Below are 22,124 nucleotides of genomic sequence, written 5' to 3'. Positions count from 1 at the left end.
GACAGTCTCAGTGGTTACTAGACTGGGATTCTTATAATGAGGCAGTTTAAACTTTGATTTAAAGCTTAATTTACTTGGAGGTGGTTTTAGTCTTTTTGTGGACTACCAGCAAGTAATTTTGGGGACCTTTTAAAGTTGAATTATACTTTTGGAGAGTTCAGAATGAAATAATCTTTTCAACAATATGTCTCACAATAATTTTTGTTGTTGTTTTTATTGAGTTTTAAGTCAAGATCTCTGTGTAGTCCATATTGGCTTGGAGCTGTTGATCCTTTGCCTCAGCTCCCTGAGTGCCAGGATTATAAATTTCATGTTGCAAGTACATTTTGTGATTTCCTGTTCCTGTGCTGGGCCCAGGAATGTCTGTGTGTAGTGGTATACCAGCAGCTCTGCCCCCTCCCTGTCTGCGTGTCTTCATTGGAGCACCAGTTCCCATCAAAATCTCATGTTAATCCAGAGCCTCCTTCTCCCTTGCTCAACTGTCTCTTCTTCCTCTGCCAATAAGAACCTGGCTCCTGTGCGGTTTGCTTCTGCCTTAGTCTTCCTGCCAAGTGATTTCAGAATTGTCAACTCAGACTCAAGAAGACACACCAAAGTTACCAAGCAGAGCAGGGTGCTTGTCCAGCCCTAAGATTTCCATTCACACATAGTGTTCAGCTAGCCAAAGCAGTCCCTTCTCTCCATCCTGGTCAGTGAGGTTGTGTATACACAGCTTAATACAGTTGGAGACACCTGTCCATCTGTGTTCTGCTTTGGCATCCCCTGACGTACTGGTTAACTTGTTTTTAAATTTCCATACATTTTATTCTTTATACTGAACAATTGCATGAGCTTTGACAAAAATAGTCATCCTGAACCCAGCTCCATCAACTTTCAAGTGTTGATTCAAGCTTTTTGTGGATTTATTTGGTAAATTGAGCTGACACATTCCCCTTCCCCCAAGTAACTGTTGTACCACACTTTTGCTGTTCACTCTTTGAGAAAGCCTTTGTTACTCTCAGGGGATTTTGTTTTTTGTAGTATTAGATCCCTTGCTAAGCACACATCTACCACTGAGCTACAGCCCAGCCTTGTGGTTTGTAATTCCACATTGCATTTCCTCTGATAAAGACATAACAAGTTTTAACAGAGGTAGGGGTGGGATTATTACAGTTATAACTACAGAAAGTGAAGAATCCTTCAGATTTTGCCTTGGTTGCTGGACAGAGTGTCCAGTAGATTGGGATGGAAAAAGAGCTGGAGCCTAGACGTTTCTACACTTCCTACTCTCCACCTCATATCCCCCTTGCTGTGACTCAGTTAAGTTGGAGAAATTAGTGGAGGCCTGGACAGGTTGAGCTCTGAGCAGCAGGTGTGGTGCCTGCACTTATGGATGTGACTTTACCTGTGTTTCTGGACTATAATTCTAGCAAGTAGCTATTTGTTTAATGTTGTATGTGCCTTTAGGGGGAGGATTAAGATATTGTTAATAATTTGCAAAATTTGTAGTGGGTTATTAATAGTTTTTACATTAATTTATTATTTTTTTGAGACATACTATCTTGCCATGTATCACAGCTGGCTTCTAATTCTCAATCTTGTTGCTTCAACCTCCAGAATGCTGGAAATACAGGCATGTGCCACCATCCCTAGCTATACTTTATTTTTTTATGCCCATATGAAAATAAATGTTTGGAATAAACAAGCATTTCTGTTAGAGAAAGGGGTGAACATGGACTGCATATATATTACCTTGCTTTATAAAGTTCTCCAGGATATTGGTCACTATTAATCTTTATAGATAACTTAGAAATATTTGGGGAGTTATGTAAGTAAAGAGTATATTTCTTTTTGGTCAGTAGCACTCCTTTCCTCCCTCTCTACCAGTTTTTCCCTTCTATCCTTACCTATAGTTGTATAGTTCATTTTCAACATAGTGTCTAGTGTGTCTATTTCTAAAAGCACACTTTCACATAGTTGTGTATGCACCATATATTGTATTCTGAAATGCTTGTTTAATCTTTTACTGTGAAACTTTCCACAAGTTTCTCCACATCTCTACAATACTCTGGTGGTATACCTATCTTCAATAATGTTAATTTATGTTTTTCCTAAAGAAGGTACTATGATTTTTTTTATGTTTGTAATACTTTTTATTTGATGGTTTGTTTTTTTTAGGTTCTATTTCCTGGACTGCGGTTACTAGGTCAAAGAGCATGAACGTTTTACAGCTCTTGAAATACAGCTCTTTTAAAACACTCACAGTGTTATTTGAAAGCTGACAGGTTAGACCTGACTACCCCCTGCCCCCCGACTCTCAGACTTCATTTCCTTCTTTGGCTTTTGATCCCTGGTGGAGTTTATTGGGGTTGTTCTTGGCTGAGAATGTGCACATTTGTTTATGGGCCCTTGTACTTGTCCCAGACATACTCCTTGGTGACCTGCTTAGGGGTTCTCTTCCTTAAGTTCTGTGTAATAAAATTATTTGGGGTAAAGAACGTGGACTGAGAAATTATCATTTCTGGAAATCAGAAGATGAAGCAGCCTAATTTTAGAGATTTTTATTTGTTTATTTTTTTGTGGTCATGGGGGCTTGAATTCTGGGCCTGGGCACTGTCCCTCAGCTCTTCAGCTCAAGGCTAGTGCCCTACCACTGGAGCCACAGCACCACTTATGGGTTTTTTCTGCTTATGTGGTGCTAAGGAATTGAACCCAGGGCCTCATGCATGTGAGGCAAGCACTCTACCACTGAGCCAACTTGTCAGCCCCACTTAGAGATTTTTTAAAAAAACTATACTTTCCTATTTTAACTAGTATACAATGTTTTGTTTTTGTTTTTGTTTTTGCCAGCCCTGGAGCCTGAACTCAGGGTCTGGGGACTGTCCCCAAACTTCTTTGTGCTGACGGCTAGCACTCTACTACTTGAGCCACCATTTCCGGCTTTTTCTGTTTATGATACTGAGGAACTGAACCCAGGGCTTCATGCTTGGTAGACACGAACTCTACTACTAAACCACATTCCCAGCTCCAATGTTTTTAAATTTAAGGATGGAATAGCATGTTGTAAGGGGTAGAGCATTATATTTTTTTTTTCTTAAAAAGTTTTTTTTTTTTTTGGTTGGTCATAGGACTTGAACTCTGGGCCTGGGCGCTGTTCCTGAGCTCTTCAGGTGAGCGCTGTACCACTTGAGCCACAGCACTACTTCTGGTTTTCTGGCAGGTTAATTGGAGATGAGAGATCTCATGGATTTTCCTGCCTGAGCTGGCTTTGAACTGTGATCCTCAGATCTCAGCCTCCTGAGTAGCTAGGACTAGAGGCATGAGCTACTGGCGCTCGGCAAAGTAAAAAAAAAATTTTTTTTTTTTTGGGTCCAGTCGTGGGGACTGAACTCTGGGCCTGGGCGCTTTCCTCAGCTCTTCGGCTCAAGGCTAGCGCTCTACCACTTGAGCCACAATGCCACTTCTGGCTTTTTTCTTTTTTCTTATGTGGTGCTGAGGAATCGAATCCAGGGCCTCATGCATGCAAGGCAAGCACTGTACCACTGAGCCACCTTCCCAGCCCCAGTAAAATATTTTTATTGAACATTTTACCAAGAGAATTCAGAAAGTTGCTTTTCTTTTAAATAAATGTCTTTAACAGGTTTTATTTGCCTGTCAGGAAGATTGCATTATAGCTAACATTCCAACAATATTTGGAAGTCACTTCTATTATGAAAGTCAATGTGAATGAGATTAACTCATGGCCAGTGAGATTTTTCTGAGGTGATGGAAGTGTTCTGTGTCTGTGATTTTCAGTTAGAATGTTAGACATTGGACACTAGAACTTAATTTTAAATGTAATTTAATTTTTTATTCAGTACAACCACAGTAGGAGGAGTTGTAGAAATTTCAGGTTAAAGGTACGTGAGTTTCTCTTTTTAAGTCTCTGAAAATTTAATTTTCCCTTCTTAACTGGATCTTCTGATTTAAAGTTCTAGTGTCTGAAGTACCATAGCTATTGTGGACACAAACATCAAGAATTTTTGTTGGACCAAGGAGTATTTGAATTAGTAGGAGAAAAATAGGTGGTCTTGGACTTGAAATATAATTTTCAGTGCTCTTGGGTGTTTCTAGGGGATTTCATAAGGAGGGATTTCTCCTTTTTTGTGGTGTTGCTTCTGTACCTGTTCTTTGTTATAGAAAGCTGAGCTGGTGTGCATGGTTTCTTTGCATGTACATGTGTGTAGATTCAGAAGTAAAGAAGCTTTGGCTTAAATTTTCATCACTAAAGTGACAGTTTATTTAGAGCTAGTCCAAATAATAGTCCTGATGTGGGCTATGGCAGTTATTTTTAGAATGAGTACACATATCTTTAAATTCCTGAGTTGAACATCTCAGGGAAGTAGGACCAGAGACAGTAGGTGAGGGATATTATCTTGGCCTTGATTGGTTGGGAGGTGGCAAGAGGGAGAACTAAACTGTCATAGAAATTTAATGCATTTTATTTACTTTCAAAAAATTGAAGCCACTGAAGGTGGGTGGCTTCTCTGTCTCCCTCCTATTCTTTTCCTTTATTCTCCCCTCTCCTGTTTTCGTTTATTCCTTCCTTCAAAACACTATCAAAAGAGTCTGCCAGCTTTGTGTATTTTTCAGTCAAGGTGAACTTTGATCAAGCATGGAAAATTAATTTGCATTCTAGATACTGACAGATGACTTGAATCTGATTTCCCCCAGAGGTTTCCTACTATGTACTACACACTTTATTAAAGGTACTTTTGACTGGCTTCTCCTGGATAATATTACCATTTGTCGGGCTGGGAAGTTGGCTCAGTGGTAGAGCGCTTGCCTTGCATGCGTGAGGCCCTGGGTTCGATTCCTCAGCACCACATAAGCAAAAAGAAAAAAGCCGGAAGTGGTGCTGTGGCTCAAGTGGTAGAGCGCTAGCCTTGAGCTGAAGAGCTGAGGGACAGTGCCCAGGCCCAGAGTTCAGACCCCATGACCGGACCCAAAAAAAAAAAATTACCGTTTGTCATTTTGCCCCTTATGTACAAAAATGTCTGCTAGTTGAACATGCTGCTACAGTTTTACCCCAGACCTGATGAAGTTTTGTTCGCATTCACACAGGTTGCCCAGAGCATTGAGGATCACCATCAAGAAGTGATTGGTTTCTGCAGAGAGAATGGTTTCCATGGTTTGGTGGCCTATGACTCCGATTATGCACTGTGCAACATCCCCTACTACTTCAGTGCCCATGCCCTAAAACTGAGCCGCAACGGGAAAAGTCTCACGACAAGCCAATATCTGATGCATGAAGTTGCCAAGCAACTGGACCTGAACCCAAATCGTTTTCCTATTTTTGCTGCTCTATTAGGTAGGTGGAGCAGTGTGAAACTTCATCTTATAAGGGAGTTAAACACTGAACACATTGATCTTTTAAAGATTTGATGCATTTAAGTTTTGATGGAAAGCTCTTCTATAGCATTCTTTATGATATTTTTTTTGCAGAGCTGATAATGTACTGTTTTTTCTTTCTTCTGGGGTTAGTATTGGTATTTGAATCTCCAGTCCTGAATTTCATTTAGTGTGAATGTGTGTGTGTGTGTGTGTGTGTGTGTGTGTGTGTGTGTGTGTGTGTGTGTGCTAAAAAACTAATTTGTGAGTAAAAATTTTAGGAAAATGACATTTCTCAGTCATAGATATTAACATGTCCACTATAAAAGTGTTAGACAGCAGGAGGGGAGGAGGGTAAAAAAAAGTGTTAGAAGTTAAACTTGTGGTACAAATTATGTATTTAAACACTAAGAAAAAAAATAACTTGGTTTTTCCAGACACTTGCTACCTGTTTTTGTTTTTTTTTTTTCCAGTACTGGGGGTTGAACTCAAATCTAGCACTTGAATCTGTCTGCCTTACTCCAACTCCTAGGACACTCATTATTTCAAAACTATTTTAAGTAAATGTATAATATGTATTGTAAATGAATGTATAATCTTTTTACAAAAAATTCTCTTGGAAGAATTTTTGTGCCATACGCCCTGAAAGAATGAAATCTTATTTTCATTCCCTCGAACCACCACTCGAACCATACTTCCAAGTCCAAAATATTGTTTTTTTTTGTTGATATTGTTGTGTTTTTGTGCTGGTCCTGCAGCTTGAACTCTGGTCTGGCCATTGTCCATGAGCTTTTCTGCTCAAGGCTAGTGCTCTACCACTTAAGCCACAACTCCTGCTTTTTTGTAGTTAGGTAGAAATAAGAGTCTCACAGATTTTCCTACCCTAAGCTGGCTTTAAACCGAGATCCTCAGATCTCAACCTCCTGAGTAAAATACTGTTTTAACTAAGATTTTTATAATCAATTTTCAAGTGGTCACTTTATGTCTGACTAGTGTAATTATTTCCTTTTTCTCTTTGTGCATGTCTCAAGCTATTTAATTGTAGCTCTCATTTGCTGAACTTGTGGTAATTGTGTCCAGATAGAAGTTCATATGTTTATGAGTGAGGCATTCTTGTGATTAGACCCTGAGATTTTGGTGGGAGTCAGGGCTGTTAGGGACACTTAAGATCTTTTTGGAGGTGTGCATTCTCTAATGAAGGTACTGTGCTTTGTTATTTTATTTTATTTTTGCCAGTCCTGGTGCTTGAGCTCAGGGCCTGGGTACTGTCCCTGAGCTGCTTCTGCTCAAGGCTAGGACTCTACCACTTGAGCCACAGTGCCACTTCTGGCTTTTTCTGTTTTTATGTGGTACTGAGGAATGGAACCCAGGCCTTCTTGCATGCTAGGTAAGCACTCTTATCACCAAGCCAGATTCCCAGCCCAGGTACTGTGCTTTCTATAGAAGTTAGGAGCCCAGTCTTGAGCTGTTTCAGAGGGGAATTACACTGGGTTATTTTCAGAAAAAAAATTTTTTTCTTTTTTTTTTGGTCACGGGGCTTGAATTCTGTGCCTGGGCGCTGTCCCTCAGCTCTTCAGCTCAAAGCTAGCGCTCTACCACTTGGGCTACAGTGCCACTTCTGGTTTTCTGAATGGTTTATTGGAGATGAGAGTCTCTTGGACTTCCCTGCCCAGGCTGACTTTGAATCGTGGTCCTCAGATCTCAGCCTCCTGAGTAGCTAGGATTACAGGCGTAAGCCACTGACACCTGGCTTTGAGAAATTTTTTTAAGCACTGCAAAATACTATTTTAGGTTTTATTATATAACAGCAAAATTCTGATTTCACAAGTTATTTTTTGGATCTAATTTCAAATATTGTTTCTTAGGGAATAGTGATTTTTGAGGTTTGGTGGTTTAAAATGAAACTAAATCTATTTTTTAAAATACTGAACGGAATGCTTCTCTGTTAAAAGTATCTGGGTGGGGGCTGTATAGAAAGTTCCATGTTTGCTTATTTATTTGCAAATTATGTAAATTGTGTAAATTGTATGCTATTGTAGCATGGACACCTTACTAATTTGAAATGTGGAGGATTAAGCGATATTGAGTACATTTCTTGGTAAATAATGCCAAGTCATACCTTTCTAGCTAATTATATTGTGAAGATTTAAAATAAATAGAATATTTCATCCAACTAATTTAGGTCTTAGAATCTCTTAAAAGTTTAGGCAAGTTAGGGGTAAGGTCTTAATTTGGTTAGCTTTCTATTTAGAAAGGTTTCAGAATCCTTAAATGAAAAAGCCTATTTTTTTCTTCTGTAATAGAAAACTAGCTATCTAAATTTTGTCTTAGGAAAGTTGAGTGAATTAACTGATTTAAGTATTTCATGCAAATTTTCACCTATTAGTAGTGTTGGAATTAGCTTAGTAATTTATTAAATTGAATCTTCAACCTCGAACACTTCATTTTTTGGTGGGGGAAGGATGGTACCAGTCCTGGTGCTTGAATTCAGGGCCTGGGTGCTTTCCCTGAGCTCTTTTGCTCAAGACTGTAGTGTTCTACCATTTGAGCCACAGCTCGTACTTCCAGCTTTTTTGGTGGTTAATTGGAGATAAAAGTCTCATGTGCTTTTTTGCCCATGCTGGCTTTGAATTGTGGTTCTCAGACCTCAGCCTCCTGAGTAGCTAGTAATACAAGTGTAGCACGGCACCAGTAGCTCACGTTTGCCCACAACTGGCAAAAAAAAAAAAAAAAAAAAAAAGTGAGTCACTGGTGCCTGGTTGACACATCCTATTTATCATATTTCACAGTAAAATTGTGTAGAATTTATTAACAGAGGAGGGCAGTGCAACTCAATCATCTGGACAGTTAAGGCTTGGCTTACTTAGCTCTTCTTGACATCCTGGTAGCTCATAGCTCTGTTTAATGTGTTTGGACCAGTATGATGTAGCAATATTCAAATGATCTTAACTTGTTTTGCTTTCTGATAGCAGCTAACTAATGAACCTGCTGTTTTAATGTGGATGTGATTAACTGAGTTATAGAAATCAAAGACTTATTTAGGAAATTGCTGTTTTTAAATTGCATTGAAATAAGAAACATAGTACAGCTGCTATTGGGCATTGAAATACTTCTGTGAATATAGAATATGTAGTTTCTCAAGTTTAATGCAGTTTTTATTTGAAGGTATGCTTAGCTCCAGTGATAGGACAGAAAGCTGAGTGGCATGTGTTAGTCCTATAGGTTATGTGTGCTTTGTTCATTGGTGACATTGATGCTACAGTCAGCAGTCTCTACCATTTAATTTTGTTTTGATTTTATAACTATTGATTCTGCATTTGACAGTTGTGCCTTGTTCACATATTTTTGAGCCACAACTGTTTTCATGAACAAATCAAGCTTAGATCTAGTCAATATGTGATATTCTGTCATTGTGTAACTTACGTTTTGAAAAAAGTGGAATTTATTTAATATGGCTGGAAGTGGTTATCTAAAAGCTGTGGGAACTATATGGGGAATATGAGACAGCTGCAAGGAGTCTGCCTGCTCTAGGTTGCTACATATTACAAAATGGAAAAATATTATTTGTTTGGAAATTGTATGGTGCATATCAGAAAACAACATGTATGATGCTTCCCTATATTATTTATGATGATTCTTTTATGTTTTGTGCTATTCTAGGAAATCACATACTACCTGATGAAGATCTGGCTTCCTTTCATTGGAGTTTACTTGGTCCAGAACATCCACTAGCCTCACTAAAGGTACATACTTCATTTCTAGTATTCATACTAACCAAGTGTTGCTTTTGGTGTTGATTTTGCTTTTATGTTAGTATATGTTGTATACTTTATTGTAAAATAAGGTGCATAACAGAACACTATGGAAACACACTACCTGTTTAGCATTGTCACATTTTCTCCTCATCTCAAGGTTTGTACTCCCTTAGAAAACAACTATTTTACTCCTGCTTCCAGCACCTGTAAGTAAATTCATAAATTCCTAGAAAATGCCCTTTAAGGAATGCCATGTATGTAAATAGGAAATTTTTTTTGTTTTTGTTTTTGTTTTGTTTTTGGGTCTGGTCGTGGGGCCTGAACTCTGGGCCTGGGCGCTGTCCCTCAGCTCTTCAGCTCAAGGCTAGCGCTCTATCACTTGAGCCATAGCACCACTTCCAACTTTTTTCTTATGTGGTGCTGAGGAATCAAACCCAAGGGCCTCATGCATGCAAGGCAAGCGCTCTACCACTGAGCCACCTTCCCAGCCCATGGAAGAAATTTTTATACATTATTTTTGACTTAAAAACAAAAAATTACTAATTTTTCCTCAGTTACCAAGTGCCTGCCTAATAAGATCCAAATTCTGGTCCTGTCAAAATAAAGGATATTTTTTTTCTTCCAGTTGGTAATAAGTCACTTCTCACTTAGATCAGTATCTTTTAGCACAATTTGAGAACTTTTATAACTTTCTTAACTAATTTTATAGTTATAAAATAATGCATTTTAGATTAGGTAGTGAATTTAGAGATCCAAGTTCATTAGAGAACAATTCCATTTTTACTGTTTTGTTAACAATTGTTTTTTAAGCCTTTCTACCTTTTGATTTCCTCCGTGTTTATGGCAGTGAATGTCAGAAGAGGCACTTCTCTGTGATCTCTGAAGTGAAAAAGTGAGGAGCTTGTGTTTGGTGATAACATGATGTAACAGTAATGAGTGAAATTGGTATGTGCCAGCAGCACATTTGAGATAGTGCTTGTTAATGACTCCTATCACTGTAATTGTGGCTTGTTAGGCACAAGTGTGGTTTGTGACTTGGGGAATTGGGAAGACTTGGATATTCTATCTGCTTCCAACTCTGGGAGTAGTTTCCTTCCTTACAGTCAGACTGGTGAGATAAAGTGAAAGATTTTTCTTTTTTCTTTTTTGTCAGTTGTGGGGCCTGAACTCTGGGTCTGGGAGCTGTCCCTGAGCTCTTCAGCTCAAGGCTAGTGCTCTACCACTGAGCCACAGTGCCACTTCTGGCTTTTTATGCTTATGTGGTGCTGAGGAATTGAACCCAGGGCCTCTTGCATGCCACGCAAACACTCTACCACTGAGCCACCTTCCCAGCCCCAAAGTGAATGATTTTTCAAGGCATGCATTGTTATGAAATTCTGAATTTTGTTAGAATGGCCCTCTTGTCATAAACTGATATAATTTGTTTTTACTTTTAAGTGTGTTGGTCCTCAAGGTTTGAGCAAAATTCCTTTGTTGCACCTCTCATTTTGTTTCTTGTTAATTAGGAACTCTTGCCTTCTTTATGTCTTATTGGTGTGATGAAAAAATGTTTTAATAGTTCTTAGTTTGGGCTATTTTCAGAGTTTGGTTTTAAAAGTTGGCTTTTCTCTTCTTGTTAGAATTTGTTTTCTTTTGCTTTTTGTCCTTGAGGGAGAAAAGCTTTCTATTTGTTATTGGTGGTACTCTGAGGAATGAAGTGTCAGGATCTGAAATCTTTGCCCTAAGCTCCTGATGATACTGTGATTGAAATACAGATTGAAATCGTAGTCTCTGATTAGCAGGGACTTAGAGTGATGCACAGGTGCTCATTAGAGCTGCTAAGCAGTAGGTTTTTATAAGTGGAGACACTAATGAACACTCACTTATTAGAGGATTGATTTTCTTTGGAAGGACATGACTTAGCATCTCCCAGGGTCTCATGTGTCTCAGTTGCTCCATTCTTGTATTGTGTGTCATTGGCCTAGAAGTGAGCAATAGTTTGAGGAGTTACTGTAAAACCAGTTCAGTTTGTAACATCCTCATTGTGTTCTCTCTAATTTTTAAAGAAAATTTGAAATATAAAAATGTTGAAAGGACGGAAAGTTGTTATGCCCATCATTTTGGTATAGAGATTGTTGACATTTTGCCATGGAATGAATATATATATATATATATAATCTTTGTCTTGTTTTAACTCAAACTATTTTGGATATATATTGTTTGACCTGTGAAAACATTAGCTTGCAATACCACAACCTAAATATAAGGATATTGTTTCTCTATATTCTCAATCATATTATTGTTAAACACATCAACAATATTATAATTACTTAATATCATGAATTTAGATACATCTTCAAAGTTTTCCAGTTGACACCCAAAGGTTATTGATGGTATCTATTTGTTGTTTTGGGGCTTTTGAACTTAAGATCCATTCCCTGGCCCTTTTATGATTTTGTTTTTCAGATAAGAGTATTGTACTCATTTTTTCCTGGTTAGCTTCAAGCTTCTCTATCTTCCTGTCTCTAGCTAATAGTACCTGGGATTATAGGCATGTGCCACCATGCCCTGCCTGTTGCTTTGTTTTCAGGCATTGTCTCAAGTGTGTAGCCCAGGTTGGCTGTATACTGTTTCAATTGCCCAAATGAGACTGAAATGATAGATATATACCACCATGTCCTGATACAGTATTTTATTTTAGTCCTTAAAATTGGATCCTCAAGTTCTAACCATTGTTATCATGTATATTTTGAAAATTGTTGAGTATTTGTTTGGCCATAATAGCAATCCAAAATAATTTTTCCAATTAATGACTTGTAAAATTTTAATCATATACTGAAATACAAGCACACTGGCTGTGAGATAAGTTCAGAAAGTGCATCTGCTTGCTACTTACATGTTTTGACCCTTTGTGCATACTTCTGTGAACAGTACCATTCTGCGCATAGATGGAGGGAGTTGGGTGTTATTGTGTAGCCCTAGCTACTCAAAATGCTGAGACCTGAGGTTGGAGACTCCAAGCCATCCTCAACAGGAAAGTCTGGGAGCTTCTTTATCTCTAATAAGCCAGAAGTGGAGCTATGGCCCAAGTGGTAGAGTGCTAGCCTTAAGCAAAAAAAAAAAAAAAAAAAAGCTCAGGGACAATGTCCAGGCTCTGAGTTCAAGCCCTAGCACATACAAAAATAGAATAATCTGTTTGTATTCAGGACAACATGAAACTTTTTAATGTATATAAAGCCTAAAGTTCTAGGCTAGGATTGGGAGAGGCACTTCTAGACCTCCTTGAGTTCATTAATAAAAGAGAGAAAAATAAGGAGTTCTCACAAACAAACAGGTGTGTTCTTGCAAACCTCAACCCCAACATCTTTTAATCTGAGTTTTTCTGCTGTACTCTTAGAGGCTCAGTGGCCAGGCTGGCCCTGTCAGTAAGGACTTTGACTGCAGCTGGAGACAGAATCCTGGGGCCAGGGTGAGTGTGTGGAGCTCAAGACAGATCTGGCATCTATACCTGAGGCTGCACTTTCTTGTCTTAGGAAGGTATTCTGTTCATTGGATGTAGAAACCTTGGAGAATAGTTCATTTATTTGAGATAGTTGGGGTATCTGTCATTGGTGTTATCTTCATCTTTTTCTTCTTCCTCCCCTCTCTCCCTCCCTCCCTCTCTCCCTCCCTCCCCCCTCCCTCCCGCCCTCCTCCTCCTCCTCCTCCATGTGTGCCACCTCTTCCTCCTTGTCCGTGTGTGTGTGTGTGTGTGTGTGTGTGTGTGTGTGTGTGTGTGTGGTTTGAACTCAGGGCCTGGGGCACTGTTGATTTCTTTTGTGTACACTTGAGCCACAGCTACCACTTTGAGTTATTTGGTGATTAATTGAAGAAGAGTCTCAAGGTCTTTCCTGCCTTGACTGCCTTTGAACCTTGATCCTCGGATCTCAGCCTCCTGTGTAGCTAGGATTTCAAGCATGAGCCACCGGCACTGGCTTTGGAGTGTCCTTCTTACTGGCCTGTTTCTAAATAAGTGAGAAACTTCATTTTAATTTTCTGATGAACATCCTATCACTGTGTGTGTGTGTGTGTGTGTGTGTGTGTGTGTGTGTGTGTGTGTGTGTGTGTGACAATTTCATAGTTATGAAGAGACCATATTATATTTATAATAATAAAAACTAGGCCACTGTATCATGGCCCTTTTAGGGGGCTACTGCTACCAATCCTGTCCTGGACTGCTGTGGTCTGTTAAATCCTGGCAGAGCTCAAATCTTGAAGTCTATGGGCTACTTGGCTTGTATTCTCTTCAAGTGATAGTCCCTGAGCTCATTTCTCTTCTGTGCCCTGAAAATATGTTGTTCAGTTTGTCTGGGTCTGAGGATTAGTGACTAGTTACCTCACACAACCCCAGTTTAGCAGGTGCCCATAGAAGGCTGTGAGGCTGCAGTCACTAGCCCTGGCACAAGACTTCCTCCTAGCCATATGCACACACTAAATGAGTGATTTTTAAAAACATGCTTTTTGGGATTCTTTTGTATATGACTTTATAGTTTTGCATCCTGATTAGTTAAGGAAATTTTTATGTGGGCATATTTATTGCCAGTCCTGGGCTTGTGGGCATGTATTTTGAGTTTCTGACCCTGTAGGTTTGGCTATAACCTTCCAGATTCCCTCATGCCTTTTTGGCTCTGTCTAGAACACCCCTGCTTGCAGGCTTCTTGCTGCCTCTCTTCTACCCAGACTCCACTGCCAGTACTTATTTTGTTTTCCACTAAGCAAGTCTCTATTTTGCTCTCTCCACATCACTGTTCCACTCTTTTTGAGAATTCCTACTTCTGTCAGTGTATTGATTCAGATAAGAGATGTCCTCAGATGTCCCCCCTGATCCTCTCACTGTTTCCCCAAAGCACTCTGGTTTTGTCCTGCATCTTCTAGGAGCTCTTTCAGCTTCTAGCTCTGTCATGCCTTCCTTTTTGTTTTGACTTCTGTCAATGTTTGTAACCATACCACTTCCATTTGCTTGCTTTTCACCATCTTCCTTACAATCTATATACATCAGGAAAACTACCCTAACCTTATATTTTTTACATCTTATGGTTTTTTTTTTTTGGTCGGTCGTGGGGCTTGAACTCTGGGCCTGGGCGCTGTCCCTCAGCTCTTCAGCTCAAGGCGAGCGCTCTACCACTTGAGCTACAGCGCCACTTCCGGTTTTCTGGTGGTTTATTGGAGATAGGAGTCTCACGGTCTCTCCTGCCCGGGCTGGCTTTGAACCGCGATCCTCAGATCTCAGCCTCCTGAGTAGCTAGGATTACAGGCGTGAGCCACCAGCGCCCGGCTTCATCTTATGGTTTTTAACCAAAGTGTCCGGGGTACGGCAGTGGAGTCTGGTTCTGGGAGTAGCAAGGTGTCTGGGAACCAGGGTTTCTGGGAATAGACAACAGCCCTCAGTGTTGTACTGCAACTGTGTGGGACTGTATCACTTGTAGAGTGCAGGCCCCTTCTTTATCTTCTATCTCTTTTGAGATGGATGTCTTGTACTCTTCAACAGGCTGCTCCAGTAGTGCCTGTTCCTGGCCCTTGTCCATACAGCTGTGGTTGGAGAAGTGGGTGTGGGTCACTGGCACTGTGTGGAGCCAGCTTTCTTTCAAGAGGAACTGCAGGGTTTCATGCACATTGAAGCTTTATTGTGTGCCAAGTGTACTGTGTTAACTCCATTGGAGCTAGGTTGGCCATGACTGTATTTTTCTGAAATACTTCCTTAAAATAAAGTTGGGTATACATTATAAATAGGAAGATAAGCTGCTGCTGCTTGTTTGAGGTCTTTTTTTGTTTTTGAGTTTCACTTTTTTTGTTGTTGTTGTGGGACCTGAACTCTGGGCCTGGGCGCTGTCCCTCAGCTCTTCAGCTCAACTCTAGCACTCTACCACTTGAGCCACAGTGCCACTTGTGGCTTTTTCTGCTTTTGTGGTGCTGAGGAATCAAACCCAGGGCCTAATGCATACAAGGCAAGTACTCTACCACTTAGCTACCTTCCCCAGCTCCTGGGTTTCATTTTTTTTTTTTTTTTTTTAATGATAGCAGGAGAGGGATAGTTTAAGCTCAGTCTATCTTCCAACAAAAGAATTCCTGTTTCTATATTAGTAAAATTAGCTTAATATATATTCCCACTACATCTTTCTATAGTTTAGGCAGTAAGAGCAAGAAAAATTTTTGAAAATCTTAAGTGTTCTTGGGGCTTCAGAGAAAATAATATTAGAGGCCTAGAGAACAAATGTATTAAATATTATTTTCTTTTTTCACCCAGCCAAAATGCAGGGAAAGATGGAAATAGACAAGATGCAGTAGTTTACCTAGATTTGATCTTATTAGTCTAACTTTTCATACTTTTTTCCCTCCCATTTTTACTGTCTTAGAGGACTATGTTGTCATTTTAAAAACATTTTTCTTACTACAAAAATATGAACAAGGGCCCAAACAGTATAGAAATGAAAGGCATTTTATATCCCTACTTCTTGGTAAATAGCCGTGTGTGTGTGTGTGTGTGTGTGTGTGTGTGTGTGTGTGTGTGTAACTGTGGCTTGAACTCATGGTCTTACAGTTTTATTTTTCACTCAAGGTTTAAGCTCTACCATGTGAATCATGATGTGTGCGTGCCCAAACCCATGTGAATCATGATGTGTGCGTGCCCAAACTGGGGCTTGAACCCATGATCTTACAGTCTCATTTTTCACTTAAGGTTTGAATTCTACCATGTGAATCATGCCTGTACTTACTACTGATTAATTGTAGGTAAGAGTTGCTCAGACTTTTCTGCTCAGACTATCTTTGAACTGTGATTCTTAGATTTCATCCTCCTGAGTAGCTAGAATTACAGACATGAGCCACCATCACTCCATGGCTTCAAGCTTTGTCAGGCTTGGATTTAGTGAGAAATTTATTCTTTGCTCATTTTAAATTTATATATGGAATTGTTAAATGGAATACAAGAATGAACCCAGTGATTTTTTTCTGCTTATTTATACTTTCTGGTCTGAGCTAGAAATCATATAATTCTGAGGAATCAGCTGGAATCTGTTGGAATTTGAGCTCTTCTGGGAAGAGAGGGCCATATGGTTTCTCTTGAGCTTGCTTTTTCATGGAATAGATAGGGCTTCCAGGCAACATGTTTCATGAGATGGGCACCTAGCTAGCAGGGGCAGAGACATCACAAAGCACCTGCTCAGTCTGAGTCTGCAGTGCTACAGTTCTGAGGCATTGGAATAGACCAGAAGGAGGTGAGCAAGGAAGGATGTTCAGTGATAAATGTTTTACTCTCCCTGCTTATCCTGAAATGTTGTAAGTTCATTTTAAACAAACATCACATTATCAGTCTTTAAAATAGCAACATTTTCTATTCTGTAAGTCCATAGTTTTAGCTCTGTTCCTAACCGGGTGACCTTTGTCACTTCTTGCTTAGAGTACTTTATTCTGAACTTCATGACAGTGCTGGTGTGGAGGGTATGTTACTCCCTGTACTGTGCTGCACCGGAGGATGATGGCACTGTTATCACACTCAGGCCACTAGAGTCTCCAGGGCATTGCTCACCTTGAAGAATGTTACCTTTTTAAGACTAAGAGGCAGGGATGTAGTCCATGGCAGAGCACTTGCTTAACATGTAAATGGTCTTAGGCTGTATCCTCCGGGTTGGAAAATAAAGATTAGCTTTCACATATGTGGTGTCCCCCACCCATTTGGCACTTAGAGACAGTTCTTTGGACTAGTCCCTTGAGCAGAAACACAGTCCTAGTTTTGTGTACTTTGTGACTTCATCATGTCTCTGGCTATTAGCTTAGGCCTTGTCCAGTATTGACTTTCCCTCTTGACCTCTTTTGCCCTGTCTTAGAGATTCTGGCCTCTTTTTTTTACCTCTGTCTGGCATGAACTATCTTTCTACTTGTCTATTCTACTTGTCTAGACGTGGGTGTTCCACAGCTACTCCAGAGTGCTCCTTACCCTCCCTTTTAGTGACATCTTTACTGGTAATGTAATTAATGTGCCATAAAAATCCAACACTTTGGGGCTGGGAAGGTGGCTCAGTGGTAGACCACTTGCCTTGCATGCATGAGGCGCTGGGTTCGATTCCTCAGCACCACATAAGCGGGAAAAAAAGTTGGAAGTGGCGCTGTGGCTCAAGTGGTAGAGTGCTAGCCTTGAGCTGAAGAGCTGAGGGACAGCGCCCAGGCCCAGAGTTCAGGCCCACGACTGGACTGTACCCCCCCCCCCCCCAAAAAAAAAAATCCGGGGCTGGGAAAGTGGCTCAGTGGTAGAGCGCTTGCTTGCCTTGCATGCTCGAGGCCCTGGGTTTGATTCCTCAGCACCACATAAGCAAAAAGAAAAAAGCCTGAAGTGGCGCTGTGGCTCAAGTGGTAGAGCGCTAGCCTTGAGCTGAAGAGCTGAAGGACAGTGCCCAGGCCCAAAGTTCAGGCCCCACGACCAGACCCCTCCCCCCCAAAAAAGAAAAAAAAATCCAACATTTTGCATAGCTTAATGATTTTTCATTGTTACAGAGCTGTGGAATAATCACCAATATTTAACACTAGAAAATTATGTTGCTCCCAGTGCTGGGGATAAATCCAGTACCTTGTATATGCTAAGCAAATGCTCTACCACTGAGCTACAAGCCCAGCCCCAACAACAATTTTTAAAGTTAGAACAATGTTGGATGACAATTATAACCAAATATCAAGACAAAATGAATCCATGAAACTGAAACACATCTTGACTGGTGGTGATTTTAAGGGGAGAGGCCAGATGGGAAGATGAATAGTGGGCAAATAGTCATAATAATCAGTGTACACATGTGAAAATGAAACTTGAGAGGCCCGTGAGAATGAGCTAGAGGAGGATAGTCAGCAGGGAGTTACTGATCAAGATGCATAGTACACATTAGTAGGCATGTTAACCACTATCATGATAAATGTTAAAAAGTTTTAAAAGAGTCTTTAGTCAGCAATAGTACATGAAAAAGAATCATGAATTTCAAGTTAATCCTCTGAGTATAGTGGACTTAACAGTTGGAATACAATATGGTGGCTTTATTTAAACAAATTCATAGCTTAAAAAATGTTTTTGAGTTTTAAAATATATAACCTGAGATCTGAGGATCAAGGTTCAAAACCATCCTGGGCAGGAAAGTCTGTAAGACTCTTATTTCCAATTAAGTACCCAAAAAAAGTTATAAGTTCCAAGTGATACAGTCCTAGCCTTGAGTATAAAAGTTCAGGAATAATGGTCTAGGCCCTGAGTTCAAGCCCCAGAACTGGTACCAATAAATAAACAAATACAAATAAATATAAATATAATTAAGTCTGAGCTAGATGCCAAAGTCTCAGACCTGTAATACTAGTTACTTAGGAGGCAGAAATAGGAGGATGGCAGTTTGAAGCTAGCCTAAAGAGTCTATGAAACTCTTATCTCCAATGAACTAGCAAAAAGCTGGAAATTATTCAAGGGTTAGAGTACTGATCTTCGGTAAAAAAGCTAAGGGACAGCTCCCAGGCCCTGAGTTCAAGCCCCAATACTGGCCCGGGGTGGGGAGGGGGGGGGGAGAGAGAAGGGCGACACAAAGATCTGTATCTGTATCTAAATACAGACTGAGACTACAGATCAAAAAGCAGTGAATGGGGGAGTGTAGTTGTGGAGGTGGGAGGCAAGGGATGGTAGAGGAAAAACAAAGGAGGAGATAACAATGTTTGATAGGAAATGTACTCATTACCTTGCTCATGTAACTATAACCTCTCTGTACAGTATTTTTACAATAAAAACTGTATTTAAAAAAAAGCAGTGACATACTTGAAAAAGAGGAATAAACAAATGCTTTTTTTAAAATTTTTATTTATTATTTTTATTGTGAACATTGTGAAAAACAAATGCTTTTTATAGCAGGGGCTATTTGTTATTTTGCCTTTATAACCTGGAGGGCATTTTCTTTTTATTTTAATTATTATCAGAAGCATTTTCTTTCTTTTTTTTTTTTTTTTTTGGGTACAGTCATGGGACCTGAACTCTGGGCCTGGGCGCTGTCCCTCAGCTCCTCAGCTCAAGGCCAGTGCTCTACCATTTGAGCCACAGCACCACTTCCGGCTTTTTTCTTTTTTGCTTATGTGGTGCTGAGGAATCGAACCCAGGGCCTCAGGCATGCAAGGCAAGCGCTCTACCACTGAGTCGCCTTTCCAGCCCCTCAGAAGCATTTTCTTTCTTAGCTTTCTTAATGTGCTCCTTGAGAGAGTGAAATAATTGACTTAAATTAGTATCTGCAAAGAATCAGTGATCTCTGTCATAGTGGCCAGCAAGTGTCTATGGAGGTTTCCATCAAAATCTCCAGTTATGCTAAAAGCTTAGGAAGACCAAGGTTTAGGCCAGCCAGGCAAAAAATGCCAGCAAAAAGGATTGGGGAGGTGGCTCAAGTAATCCGAGTGCCTGCCTGGCAATCTGGGAGGCCTTGACAAATTCAAACTCTAGTACTGCTAAAAATAAAGTAAATTAAAATAAAAGACAACAAAGAAAAAGAAAAATGGGAAAGAAATGGGAATTTGGTACTAATATTTTGAGTCTCTAGGCTGAAAAAACTTCACTTACATGGTTTGAGTGTGAATTTTATTTTATTCTTTGGATTTTTTATATTCTTGGTGGTACTGGGATTCTGGACCTCTCCCTTGCCAGGCAGGTATTCTACTTGAACCACATAACTAGACCTGTTTTGCTCTATTTTTCAAATAGGTTTTCATGTTTTTGCCTAGAGCTGGCCTTAGATCATGGTCTTCCTACCTGCTTCTTCCTGGGTTTTTCAAGTAGCTGTAATTACAGGTTGGGGCGTAGGGGTGGGGAGTGGGGGGTAGAGGGTGATCCAACTTTTTGCCTGTGGATAGCTTTGAATTGCCATCCTGTTGATCCTCTACCTCCTAAGTAGCTAGGTTCAGTGGGCATGAGTCCCTGAACCACCCCCCCCCCCCCCCACTCCCCCTACCCCCATTCTCCAGCCATGACTTCTATTTTTATAAATAGACAAGGACTGTTTCTTTAGTACTTCTATTTGGTCACTCCTGTGATAAGGAGTCTCATGCATTTTAGAATCTTTGTGAAGATTCTAATGACACTTTGTGAGTAGACAGGTCGATGTGGTGTTTTGTTGTTGGTGTTTTTTTCCAGTTGAAAGTATATTAATAGATAACTGTCATCTACATGTATATGAACATGTACGTTTGTTTTTATTAATGTGCCAAGAACTCTTTACACTGGAATATATTTTATGGTAACTTCTTTTGAAACTCATTACATATTTTGACATGATAAAACCATTATATCACGTGTATTAGCAGCTATTTGGTGTGCTCTTAGTGTCCCATGTACAGTAAAGCTCTTCTATACAGTGATCCCTCACCTATCGTGAGAGTTACATTCCAGAAACCCCTACAACAGTGAAAATCCGTTAAGTAGCAGTGTTAGATAGTTGTCCCTTGCTATGTCCGGATCACTTACTGCTTCTTCATGGATTTTCACCTATTGGGGGGCTTGCTGGAATGTAACTCCTGCAATGGGTGAGGGATCACTGTTTACATATTTTTTTTAAAAACCTGCAATACAGTGAAGTCACAGTAAGTGAATAGCAATATAGCGAGGGATGACTGCATGTCCATGTGGCATTGCCATTTTCTTTCTGTCTTCTGGCTGCTTTGCTGTAGGAAGGGCGGGGCTACAGTGTGAACAAGCCCTTAGAACAGGGCCATGGAGTTGTCCTGCACATAAGCAGGCCAGAACTTACTTAAACTGGATTTAGAATGCTGGATTAGGAACCAGCTGGAGGAAGTAGGTGCTGGCTGCAAAGGCTCATGGTTGTCTGTGGAATGATTGTGGAAGATGGAACACTGCACAGTCACCATCTAACTGGCAGCATTTAGCACTCAGAAAGATTTAGGGGACATGTTAATTACAGGTTCTCTGTTCATGTCCAGGATCTTTTGGCTAGTGTGGTAGATGGGGAACCATGGAAAGGGTATCTACTGGAACAAGAACAGCAGCTGTCTTTTCTACTTTGGAGTGAGATGGATTAGACAGGGCAGCCTCATTGCTCACTGCCTGGAATAGGCTTGCACCTTGTCTCTGTGGGAATGTCTTTTGCATATTTTGGCCATTCAACTTGAATTCTTACCATGTTAACTGTCATTTATTTGTTTTGTATGCAAAATCACCTACAGTGACCAGCATTTTAAATACTGCAAGCAGCATAAGCAGATACTTTTGTTTGTGGAGCATTAGGGATTTGAGTGGTCTGCTACCCACAAGATCAGGCAGAGAACAAGGCTGAGGTTGAGTTATGGCCATCAGGGACAATCCACAGTTGACCTGCCTCTCCTGATGAGCTGTTCCCAGTGAGAGGGTACTTAAGTGTCTCTTAGTAGGAGCATAAGGGAACTGGGTAAGGACAGCTAGGGGTTTCTGTCCTGGCCTTGCTATTCAGACTGTCATGGTAGCCCCTTGTTTGGCATACTTTGGGATTGTTGTTCCACCACAAAGGTGGAACATGAATGTGTTCACTTAGAGCAGTTCGAGTATGCTTTGTGCTTCCATATATCTGATGTATGTGTGTAGCAGTAGCTTTTTACTACAGACGTGCAACTGGATTTCTAGGAAATTGCCCATAGTCCATGTCCACTGACATTTTAGTAATGTACTGAGGCTCTTAGGAGTTTCCCTTCACCAGATGCTGATAATCAAAACATAATGTGAGAGTACTGCCCTAGGAGGTAAAGGCAATTATTCAAACAGGAAAAAACAAAACAAGTTTTAATAGAAAACTATTGCAAAGTAGGGCAGAGTAGGCAAAAATGTTTTAAAAGGAGATACATTTCCTGCTCCCTGTGTAGGAAGTGGAAATAAAGACTTCTAACCATTTTTCAAAAATATAATTTAATGGGGCTGGGAAGGTGGCTCAGTGGTAGAGTGCTTGCCTTGCATGCTTGAGGCCCTGGGTTCGATTCCTCAGCACCACATAAGCAGAAAAAGCTGGACGTGGCACTGTGGCT

At 40.2% G+C, this 22,124-nt stretch overlaps 1 protein-coding gene across 1 annotated transcript in view; it reads left to right on the top strand.

Moving 5' to 3' along the window:
• The window catches only part of Fam120a (family with sequence similarity 120A), a 110,649-nt gene that overhangs the window by 16,771 nt on the left and 71,754 nt on the right, over window positions 1-22,124 (top strand). Inside the window, exons 2-3 of the mRNA XM_042686918.1 lie at window positions 5,083-5,329; window positions 9,010-9,092. Of these exons, the coding sequence (XP_042542852.1) occupies window positions 5,083-5,329; window positions 9,010-9,092 (330 nt within the window). The remainder of the gene's footprint in view (window positions 1-5,082; window positions 5,330-9,009; window positions 9,093-22,124) is intronic.

Source organism: Dipodomys spectabilis, unplaced genomic scaffold, assembly GCF_019054845.1.
Source record: "Dipodomys spectabilis isolate Male_0828 unplaced genomic scaffold, ASM1905484v1 ptg000098l, whole genome shotgun sequence".
Taxonomy (NCBI): domain Eukaryota; kingdom Metazoa; phylum Chordata; class Mammalia; order Rodentia; family Heteromyidae; genus Dipodomys; species Dipodomys spectabilis.
This window is presented reverse-complemented; position numbering and strand designations above follow the sequence as displayed.